An 11,703-nucleotide genomic window follows, 5' to 3' on the forward strand; every position below is an offset into this window, starting at 1 on the left:
CTAAAACTGGGAGCATAGCATTCATTTTCTTTTTCATACATTTATGGATGCCTTTGTTGAGAAGAGAGACTGAAGATATTTTATGTTACAGGCAAAACCTTATGGAGAACATTATAGGTTTTATAGGGACTATTTTCTTTCTGTCATTGATACATTTTATAGGCAAAAGATTATCATAATCTAGTCTGGCTTTTCTTGAATGTTTCTGATTATTCTGATTATACTTGCCTTGAGCTTCAGGTATTTTGAACTGTATTGTACATCTTCCAAAATACCGTGCAATTGTTGTAGAGTAAGTTGTTATTTAATGTTTTACCTTTTGATAGATGATTTACTATTCCCCTTGTTACATTGTATTATCTGGGAGGTGAAGTTTGGATACATCTGCAGCTAAAAGACTTGAGATTGCAATGATGATCCTTGTATCATTTATGCACGATAAGGTGGGTTTTGTACCTTGCCTTGTGCATGTCCTGCTGTCTCAGTGGCCAAATATGCAGTCCTAGTTTTGCATTATGGGGCATTCCTTGCATGTGATTTCCTCTGCTTGATTTAAAGAAAAAAACAAATTACAGAAGAATTAAGAAGTTATCTCTTCCTGCACTTACAAATCTTCATTAGTGTAAGCTGCCTCAACACCTACCCTCAAGTAGCCCTTGAACACATGTTATATACTAGTCAGTAATGAGAGGAGTTTATTCCTCTCTTGCAATTGAAATCCCGAAACCAACTCAGATTGTGCAAGAAGAATTTGGTGGGTAGGAGGACAGACAGATTGTGTACACATGGGGATGAATTTGGTGTTGAAATCCTGCCCTGTTTGACCAGCTCCTGCCTGAACAACCAGCTAGGGTTAGTAGCCCAGATGGGTGTGAAATTGCATTGCAGTATTTCCAGAGTACCATCTAATGATCAGGTGGTGGTATATATGTGTGCATCTATTCATCAGTGCTTCCCATTTTGGAGGAAATCTGTATGGTGGGGTGGTGGGGGGTTTTAATCTCACCTTTAATGGAAAGGGAGCCTTCCCAGCTGCTCATACTATTTTACCGCAAGTCAATGAAGCCTCAGTGCTAGAAGCAACATTTTTGGAAATGGGAGATGTGATTCAGAATGCTCCTTGGGAAATTCTTTCAGTTCACGGTGTTGCAAGCACAAAATGTGAACTACTGTCAAAACTGAGCTGATGTGCTGAACAGAGTACATCTGAAAGCTGTCTCACTGAGGCAAAGATCAAGCAAGGCTCATTCAGCATTGGTTTCACAATTGGAATATTACAGGTGTTTTAAATTCAACAAATTCTGGTTTCACTGTAGCCTGTTAAAACTTAAACCATTTCAAGGTTCTCCAAATCTCTTAATGCCTCCTATCAGTGTTCTTACTTTACAGCTAGAATGAAGTTTCAGTATGCCAGATAAAAGATTCTTTGTCTGAAAATGCTGACCAAGCTTTTAAAAAACCCTGAAGTATACATCCAAATCTTGAATTATATCTAAAATTGTCTGATTAAATTATGATTTAGGCCCATTAAACACAAAATTTTGATTCCTCTGATTTTTTGCTAAATAAAGGAGAAGTTTCTCTTCAGTCCATACTGTGAAAACTTGGTAAATGAGAAATAGCACCCTGTACAAATACAAAAATATATTTACAGTGCCAGTCTTTTCGGTTTCTTCAAATACGGTATGCCTACTCGTTTTAGAAAGAACCAAGAGAGCACAAGTATGCAAAGTGCCCAGCAGATACTTGAACTGCTTCATAAGATTCACAGTGCAGAGGGGAAAGGGGAAAGGTGTAGTGCAGCTGGTGTGAGGGAATGAGATGGTAGATACCAGTGACACCTAGGTTAAAACCAGCAATGTGCTACTTGTCTTCGCAGATTTGACCTGATGGATGATCATGCAGCATGGTTGTAGGGTACTTGAGGTATTTCCTGTGTGTAGCATTTTGAGACTATAGTTACCAGCTGTGGAGTACTATGATGGACATTTATTGAGATCCTGGGACTGGGGAGAGTTCGGGTACCGCAAATTGCAAACCACAGTTAAAAACCTTATCTCTTCAGAGGCTGCAAACAAAGCAGATACTTATACTCACTGGGCACCTCTCTGTTTGTTCTGGCAGCTTATCAATGCTAATGTAATACAGAATACAACAAGGACAGAGAGGAAAGGCTGAGACTCAGTACTCGCTTTGTTAACCGGGCTACGAACCTCCATGTTCTCAGGCTGTGCTGCTGACGCAGAGATCTCACTGCCCAGCCCAGCAGCCTCAGGAACAGAAGGGACTTTTCTCATCCCACCTATTGATGGTCATCCATACGGGTCTGAATGTGGATCTTGAATATGTGTTCTTAAAGACAGGGAGAGGAGCTCCCCTGATACCTAAGAAGATGTTACTGATTTCCTTCGAAGCTCTTGGACTTTTAAAATGTATCACAATTTTTGCAGATTTTTGCAGTCTGTATCAGACACAGTCACAGTCATATTTTACTGCATGTAAATAGCTGTGAGCCTGTGAACATGAAAGACCAGCTAGCTCCTCCATGCACCTCATATAACATTGTTAGAAACTGGATTTTTAATAGGTGTGTCAGCACTTAAACTTTAGTTGTATATATTTACATATTATTCTGAAAGTTACCTTGTTTTTATTGATCCTTTGCCAAACAGGAATCAAGTATTATGATCTGCTGAGAACAGGGCTGCTTTAAGGCACAAAACTGCATTACTAACTTCAATGTCAGAACAGTAGTACAAAGGTCAAATGTCACTCCTGAGCTGCAGTAATACATCAGATTTGTTTTATCTGCTGTGATTTACTAGTACTGGGTTTTAAATACCAGTTGCTCTCACTGTAGCCACGCAGCTCCTCTGATGAATGTATGTTCTGCAGTCAAAAGACTGACATAAATTAAGTGCATTCACATGCTTCAGCATCCTCTACCAACTAGACTGTTACTGATTTTCACATACTAGAAGGAAAGACAAACCAATTTCATGATGATAGCTGTAAATCCAGTGCCTTTAGAAAAGAACAGAGAGGAATTAGAGTCCAATTAACTTAAGACTCAGCTTTGAACCACAGGGAGACCTGCAGAGAAGAAAAGCCCCTATAGAGAAAGGTTCACAGTGGATGAAATTCTTGTGGACTGAGGAAGTCTTAAAGTGAGTGTGCTTCTAAGGGATGTACGTGGTGACTGCTGATCACCTTTACTGTAAGGTAAACTGGGATAGTTAAACCTGGGTCTGAAGTTCCCCCAGGCAGACTTGCATCAAAATTCATGGCCAGAGAATGGCAACTCCTTGGTTTTATATTGGTTGTAATTCTGAGCACTGAAGCTGGGCAGGGTGGACAGGGATGTCAGAAGATAACATCTCTATAGTGATCTTCCAGTGCTTTCTAAAGCACATAGAAATGCCACTTTTTATAAGCATTCAACCCTTGAGGAATTCTTCGGTTTTTAAAAGTAATTTTTATTTACAGGTCAATATTTGAATGAAGGTAGCTGAACATGCATGTGTATTGTGCAAAGAAGACTGTTTCAATTTTGTTTCTGTTTTGAAATCATGGGTTTAGATAAGAGCTAAACTATGAGTGACATTAGCCACTTAGTCTACCACGGAAACATCAGCACGTACAAGATTCAGTCTAAATTTAAGATACACGATCAGTACCATTTAGTGCATTATGAAAGGAACAAAATAAATTTTCAGTCACTGGGAGTGTCTCTGTTGTATCCTTCATAATTCTGAAAAAATGGAAACATGATGAGGAAATCACTGATGTGCAAAAGCCAGTTCTAATAATTGAAAAAAAAATTGGACTGTACAAAAATGTCAGTATTCTGGGATTATCCTGCAGTGCTTCATGGAATAAGGTCTGAAGAACAATGGAGATGTTTTAAGTCTTTAATTTATTTGGTTGGCAAGAAAGTTTAATGGAAACAGATTGTTTCACAAATGGAAACGATACCATTACTTACCCTTTTTGTTGTACATGATGCCTGTGCTTAACTGGAAGCCAATCCTGATTTTCTGATTCTCTGTTAATTTACAGAATTGTTTCTCCTAAATTAATATTCGGATATAAACGTGATGGATTCTCAAACTCCAAAGCTTTTGATAGTAGCTCACAATTTAACATGATCAAATTCTCCTAACCAGTAATGCTGCTGTCTTGGATGAAATCATGCAGGAGATGAAGTATTCCCCTGTGCAGAAAGCAACCATGGCTGTATTTCTGCTTTAGGCATCGGTGGCCACAGAGAAAAGGATGCCCTTTTCAGCCCACTGCTCAGTTGTTTCCTCGATCACAAGAGGAAGCAAAGCAATGCCAGCAATATAGGAAGGCTTTTGTTTTACCAACGTGCCTCACTTCAGCCAAAGGCAAAACTGAAATATAACACTAATGAGGATGAATGACTGTGAATAACACTTCGGGTGCACTGTTCCTCGTGCGCCACCCACTATCTCATTTTCTCTGTTTTCACATTTCTGTACAGTAAAACGTTCCCAGGGTTCAGCACTTTGGCGGAGGTGAGAGTTTTTTGTATCACCTGCTCCGTTTGAAAGGTTTTCCTCCTGACCCTCAGCTGCACCCTTGGGACGTCCTGCCGGCTGCGGGTACGGCTGATGTCTGAGTCACCGTGCAATTCGCTTGCCATTACTTGCGCCGAGCAGGACCGGGGGGCACGGCCGCCTCCCGCCCTGCCAGCCCCGTGCGCGGTGCCCGGGGAGCGGGGCGGGCCGCAGCCGGTGCGGAGGGAGCTGCGTGCCGTCAGCCTCTTGGGCGCGGTGCCCCCGCCGTGTCTGTGCCGCTCGCCTCTGCGGCCGGGCGGCTGCCGTGTGTGTGCCGGGACCCGGCTGTCTCCGCAGCGAAGGCGCGGTGGCCCCGCTGCGGCGTTTGGGAGCCAGCACTGACCCCTCGCTGGCGCGTTATTAATTGCTGCTGCATCTTCTGGGATCGCAGCTGGATGCAGGCCCTGTGGGCATCCCCCTCTGGTTCTGTCTGTTCGCTCAGAGGAGCCTTCCTTTGCTCTCTTTGGAGCTGCGTTTTGTTTCCAGAATTTCCCCAGAATCTACCCATGAATGCTGCTATTTCATTTTGTGTTAGTGGTATCTTACTGCATAAGGAGCTGCAGCTATAACTTCTTCAGGGCAAGCACAATGTAGCTCATTGCTTTTCTACTATACCTGGCACAGCAGGGACAGGACGTGAATTGTGAACACTCGCAAGTACAGCCGCCATCTACCTGACAGGAGATATCTGAGGATATTTGCAGTTGCGGGCATGTAACCAAAACGTTGTTTCTCTGGTCTGCATAAATGCTTCTTTGACATCTTTCTCTGCTAGGTTTCTCAAGCCCAAATTTAGTATCCTTATTAAATAATCATCAGCATTTTACTCCTTGTTCTTGCTTGCCTGAACTCTTGCTACTGTCAGCAACCATCAAGATCATGGAAGGCCAGAAAAGAGCATTTAGTGGTAAAAAAGTCAAGAATATTAAAAATAAATCCATGTTGATTATATCTACTTGTTCAACTGTCTCAGGCTCTGAATGCCAAGAAGTTTTGTTTTATGCACAGCCAGCAGCACCACCCTGCTGCTAGGAAAATGTGATTTCCTTAAAATATCTGAGAGCTTTCATATTTTTATTTGCAATGGAGTTTGTAATCATTACTGTAAAACCCAAGACCTGTGTCAGCATGTGGAATGGGAAAGAGACTTACTGCGCAGCCCTTAGACTGAAATGGTGTTTGGACCAGAATTCTGACTTACTTTTCACAAACTTTTTCTTTAGGAGTTTCTATTGAAATCAGTGAAGCCATTACAGATATAAAAGGGCATTCAAAATGAATAAAAATTGTAGATTTTATGGGACACATATGAAAGCCCTCAGAAATCAGTAAGAAGTATGATGTGAATGTAAAATCTGGCATAGGCCCTGCAGTTAAATGAGCTGATCAACATTAATGCCCCTCTTCAGTGTTAAGCAATATTCTGCAGGTAGGTATGTATGTAGAAATGGGGGAAAACATTTTCTTTAGGGAAAAATATACTTTATTGATAGTATACAGATGTACCACAGTTTAACAGATTGAATCTTATTTTCAACTATGTTGTACCTATGTTTCAGCTTCAGTAAGGCTTTCCACGGGGTCCCACTTGACACCCTTATCTCCAAATTGGAGAGACATGGGTTTGAAGGTTAGACTATTTGGTGGTTAAGAAACTGGCTGGTTGGATGTGTCCAGGAGATTGTGAGCAGTAGTTCTTATGTCCAGGGGGAGACCAGTGACACCTGGTGTCCCTCAAGGTTCTGTCTTGGGACTGGTGCTCTTCAGTATTTTCCTTAATGACACAGAGGGTGGCATGGAGTGCATCCTCAGCAAATTTGCAGATACAAAGCTGAGCAATGCAGCTGACACAACAGAAGGAGGGGATGTGATCCAGGGGAACCTGGACAAGCTTAACAAGTGGGCCCACAAGAACCTCATGAAGACAGTCTGAGATTCAGCATGGTTTAGCTTATAGAAGAGAAGGTACCAGGGAAATCTCATTGCAGCCATACATTAGTTAAAGTTTGCTCATAAAAAAGAGGGAGAGCAACTTTTACATCGATAAGAGTGATAGGATAAGGGGGAATGGTTTAAAATTAAAATAGGAGAGATTTAGATTAGATGTCAGGAAGAAGTTCTTTATTCAAAGGCATGGTGAGGCACTGGAATACATTGCCCAGAGAAGCTGTGGATGGCTCATATCTGGAAGTGTTCAGGACCAGCTTGAGTGGGGCCCTCAACAGCCTGATCTAGTGGATGGCATCCCTGCCAGTGGCAGAGTGGGGGTTGGAACTCGATGATCACGAAGGTCCCTTTCAACTCAAGCCATTCTGTAATTCTATGTATTTATCTAAACTGTGAATCAGCCATAGTATAGTCTGCCACAGTGTAACATGCAAGAACATTTATTTATCTAATGCTAGAGCACTCCTTTTTATCGGTGCATTAACTGACATACACACACGAGGCTTTAGTATTTCATCTGCATTGGTCTACTGTGCCAGCTTCCAAAGGATTTTAATAACACTTTCCTATTAAAATTACTGTTAAAGTGATAATTTAGAAGTTCTATTTTTTTTAAATCTTTATAAGCAACATGCTGAAGACTACTTGTCAAAGGAGTACAATTTAGCAACTATTTTCTGGCATAATCCTACATTTGAGAATTTTTAAGTAGCTTTGTACTTTATTGGAATCTCTCCTAAAACAGTGAATGAAATCAGAGTCACTCATCATGTTTGCTTCATTACTAATTGATAAACCAGTGTCTTCAGATGATGCCATTCCATTTAATGAATTGCTGATGATCCCCATTGACTGCATCTGTATTGAAAACAGGAAAAGAAGTTCAACTTGTAACTACACACAGAACAAATATTGAAAATACTACTGCAGAAGACAACTGAGGTGTCACTCCACTGGGCTCTGCTGTTCAGATCTTTCACATACTTACTGAAGATATATGTAAAGATCCTTACATAGAATAACATTGTCTATTTATCCTTATGGTATCTCTGCAACTTTTAAACTAGACTGAAATTTCTTGATACACTAGTAATGAATACTTCATCTGAGTTTAAGCAGAGGAACCCCTGTTTGGTAATCCTTATTTCCTCTTGAAATATTATAGCAAATCAGTCTTGAGATTTTTTAGCTATTTATTTTTATGCTTTTTGTGAAGGGAGGCTCCTAACATGAGCATCCACCAGTGCTGTTCATTTAACCTGGTGAATTCTACAGACTGTGATCACCTCTTAGAGTGGGTGCTTCACAACAAAAGCAAGTTTAGAATTTTCCTAATTTTAAACAGAAAGACATAGCTGCAAAATATGGAATGCATTAATTTTTGTAATTATATTTCTACCCTACGTATAAATATCCATGGTACAGAGAAATCAATACCGTAGAAATTTCCCTCTTAGTACTAGCTTCAAAGGTGCTTTAGAAAAAATAAAGCATGTAAATACACCAAAAGTGTGTATCTGGTTTAGAGTTTGCTTCAGCTACAGAATGAAACAAAGGTCGAGCTTTGAGGTTGAACACTTCTGAACTTTAAGGCTATTTTAGCCCAGAACCATGGCTGCATTTGTAACTCCAAGTCACTCTAACCAGGGCTGCATTTTGTAGTAGGGTACTATTTGGCCTATTCTAGTGATGAACTTGTTACCCTTTTAAAACTTGTATTCCTCACCTGTGTCCATAGAGTTGAAAGGTGATCTACTAGTGTAAGATACTAGTTTATTAATAACTTTTTTTTAGTGAAACACACACTCCAGCAGTGTAGCCATTTAGAGAATGGGCACACAGATTTCATTTGCCAAACCACAGTTAATTTTAGATATAAATGCACAAAAAATGCAAAGGTCAGGACTTTAGCAAGAAATGAGAAGACAGAAATGGAAATAACAAAGAATTTCATCCAATGATTTATACATAATCTTGCATAATATGGAATGGAGTTTTGAAATTATTTTGTGACTGACATCAGACTTAAGTGATACCACCGTTGTCTTGAAGAACTTACCCAGCATAAAATTATTGCCTTAGGAAGGAGCCCTTTGCATCAGACAGCAGTGATACTTGAATTGCTTAGAATTTAAATACAAATAAAACTTAAGACAATTATTCAGCATTTGTTATGGTCTACCCACATCTTCTCTTCTAGCCTAGAAAACTCAAGTCCTTACTCATATATGAAGATACAAAAGGCTCTAGCCTTTGTACTTGTGTATGTTGTTCATGCATGTCATATTAATAAAATGCTTCCTCACAGATATGGACTCCTATAACACCATCTACATATCTGCCAATCTATAGCTTAGCCACATTCTCTGATGGAAAGATACTTTGATAAAGTATCTTTAACTTAAAAGTATCTTTAACAAAGTCTTGCATTTTGCTGAGTAAGAGCCTCCAAACCCAAGTAGGAGCAGACATTGCCTCCTCTTCGAAGTCACCCATGCCACATAACTGATATAAATAAAAGCTACATCAAAAATCTTGCCTTTTCTGTTACTTTCTCGACTCCAGTCTTCAGCTCATGTACCATATTGCTGATTTGCTTAGCTTTGCTAAGGCTGTCATCAGGTAGCTCTTGATGGTGCTCAATATGCTGGTTAAAGTGGGACAGTGGTTCTTTCCAGGCTTGCAAAAGTTTCAGTATCACATGAGTTAGTTCTTCTCTCTTATAAATTGAAACAGTCGAGAACGTGTCTGTTACTTTGCAGCAGATCATATGAATACTCTTAGTCTCATTATGAAATCTCAGTGGGGTCAAGATTTACATCTGCAATTTACTACTAAAACACCACTCTGTCTCTGGTTATTTGTATATATATAAATAATAACACCTAGAATTTGTCATGTTTTCAGCTAACACGAGCAGGGCCATCTTTCATTGCCCTTCCAGGGGACCTTCTAGAAGGACATTCACGGGGAAACTCCTCACTCCATCACAACCAAAACCCAAAATGTTAGCATTTGTCTTTGTCTGTCTCCTAGAGGCAAAAGTTTCTCCCACTGGTCTATCCCCAACACCACAATTTGCTTTTTCTCTATATGAACAAACTCTTCCTGCTCTTCTCTAAACTAATAATGATTTTTTTCTCTTTGCCATCACAATGTGATGTAAACAAATTTGCTGTTCTTTTCCCCTTACCTAACTACTGATTCAGAGATTACTGTTCTTTCTCCTGATTGCTTTTTGTTCTTTGCAGTGATACTGATTAATGTAACTTCTTTGCCACATACACAAGTTTCTAAGGTTCTGTTCCACAGAGTCTGCCTCAAAAAAATCAAAGGATGTCTGTCAATCATTCTTACAAAGTACTACTGCAACAGTAGGAGATACTAGTTATTATCCTAGTTATTGTAACTAGTATTTATGATGAAATTTTAGGTATCATATTTACAGATTCAATTTACAGATTTAAAATTCAACTAATTTAAGATTCATATACAATACCTCTCTGATGTGCACCTGTTTGGGGTCAAAACTTAGCAGCCTCTTTCATTCAGATTGTTGATGAAGCTCTGGAAGCATATAAACCTCTCTGCCTATCTCCAGCCCGACTGGAGTGGGGGACTATTACAGCATGATGAATGAGACATTTTGGGGTTCTGACAGGACAGGAGGTGTATTCCCCTTTCTCCAGGGAGGGGAGAAAGTAGGTGGTGTGACCCGCAGGGTCCCCTTCCCGTCCCCAGGCCTGGCGGTCCCCCCTTCTGCCCTGTCTCTGTCCGCCGGCGCCGCCGTTCCCTTACCGGGATTTTTTGGGCGTACTCTTTGCCGTTGGGGGTCAGCATCCCCGACGTGTGGCACTTCCGAGCGGGCCTTCCCAGCTCGTTGTCACGGGGAGGGAAGTGTTTTTCCTGCGGGGGAAGAACACCTAGACGTGCGCCGAGAGGCACCGCCGCCCCCTACATGCCCCCCGCCTTTTCCCCATCCGCTCGCAGGGCGCCGCAAGCCCCGCTCCGCGGCGGGGCCGGCCCGGCACTCACCAGCTCGGCGTAGAGCGCCGTGGAGAGGCTGTGGATCCTGCCCGAGTGCCGGATCACCCGGTCGAAGAGATCGGCCACGGTCAGGGGGTGACAGCCGGCGTCCCCCGGAGCGCAGACCAGCAGCCACAGCAGCGCCAGCGCCGCAACCGCACCTGCGGACAGGGCGGCGGCGTCGGGGCGCGGAATGTTGGGGCGCGGAATGTCGGGGCGCGGAATGGCGGGGCGCGGAATGGCGGGGCGCGGAATGGCGGGGTGCGGAATGGCGGGGCGCGGAATGTCAGGGTGCGGAATGTCGGGGCGCGGAATGGCGGGGCGCGGAATGGCGGGGCGGGGAATGTCGGGGTGCGGAATGTCGGGGTGCGGAATGGCGGGGCGCGGAATGTCGGGGCGCGGAATGTCGGGGCGCGGAATGGCGGGGTGCGGAATGGCGGGGCGGGGAATGTCGGGGTGCGGAATGGCGGGGTGCGCCCCCGCCCGGCCCGGCCCCCCCGCCCCCTCACCTGCTCGCCCCGCCGCCCGGGCCAGGGCCATAGCGCTGCGGAGCCCGTGCCCGGCACGGAGCGGCTGCGATCGGCCGGCGGTGCCCCCGCATCCCCTATATATGCCGGGATCGCACGGCGGTGACGGGTGGCTCCCTGACGGGCGCTGCCCGCGGGCACCGTGAGCCAGCCCGCCCGGAGCGTCCCTTGCACCAGCGGGACCGAGTGCCCTCGGCAAGCCACGGGGGCCGGCAGAAACGGGACTGGCTCCTGGGCTCGGTGCTGGGCTGTGCCGGCCCCCACAGCCCGTCACAGCCCTCTCGTGGGCACACGGGGGCGGCTCCGGCCCCGCACAACAGTGGCGTGGGCAGGTCCGTCCCAACGCGTCCGAGGGGGCAAGGGTGGGAGAAAGGAGACTAGGAAAATAAATTGCTTATGTTCGTGGCAATGGGGTTTACAAAAGGGCAGGAATGGGCAAAATGAGGGGTAGGAGAGAAGCCTGGTCTGATGACATTCATCTCTTAGCCATCTTTTCAAATCAAACTGTTACGGATCAGATCGGCTGCTTCTGCTCCATTGCAAGTGGTGAGGGGTAAGACTGCTGAAGATACAACAGCTGATGACTGCATGTTTGGTGTTGCAAATATACCTCAGGATACCTC

At 43.6% G+C, this 11,703-nt stretch overlaps 1 protein-coding gene across 1 annotated transcript; it reads right to left on the bottom strand.

The window, feature by feature from the left end:
* Window positions 1-6,679: 6,679 nt before the first annotated feature.
* Window positions 6,680-11,460, bottom strand: LOC134417686 (prolactin-like). Its single transcript, XM_063155179.1, has 5 exons — window positions 11,063-11,460; window positions 10,563-10,714; window positions 10,326-10,433; window positions 9,067-9,246; window positions 6,680-7,385 (listed from the first exon to the last, which is right to left on the bottom strand). The coding sequence occupies exons 1-5, from the start codon at window positions 11,091-11,093 to the stop codon at window positions 7,191-7,193; spliced, it is 666 nt and encodes a 221-aa protein (XP_063011249.1). The 5' UTR covers window positions 11,094-11,460; the 3' UTR covers window positions 6,680-7,190.
* Between the last annotated feature and the right edge of the window lie 243 nt (window positions 11,461-11,703).

This window comes from Melospiza melodia, chromosome 4 (genome assembly GCF_035770615.1).
Source record: "Melospiza melodia melodia isolate bMelMel2 chromosome 4, bMelMel2.pri, whole genome shotgun sequence".
In the NCBI taxonomy this organism is placed as follows: Eukaryota; Metazoa; Chordata; class Aves; order Passeriformes; family Passerellidae; genus Melospiza; species Melospiza melodia.

Coding starts and splice junctions, on each gene's coding strand:
- LOC134417686 (XM_063155179.1), bottom strand. CDS start 11,093: ATGGCCCTGGCCCGGGCGGCGGGGCGAGCAG. Junction 10,434..10,562: donor CGGCGCTCTACGCCGAGCTG/GTGAGTGCCGGG, acceptor CTTCCCCCGCAG/GAAAAACACTTCCCTCCCCG. Junction 9,247..10,325: donor AGTACGCCCAAAAAATCCCG/GTAAGGGAACGG, acceptor TCAATTTATAAG/AGAGAAGAACTAACTCATGT.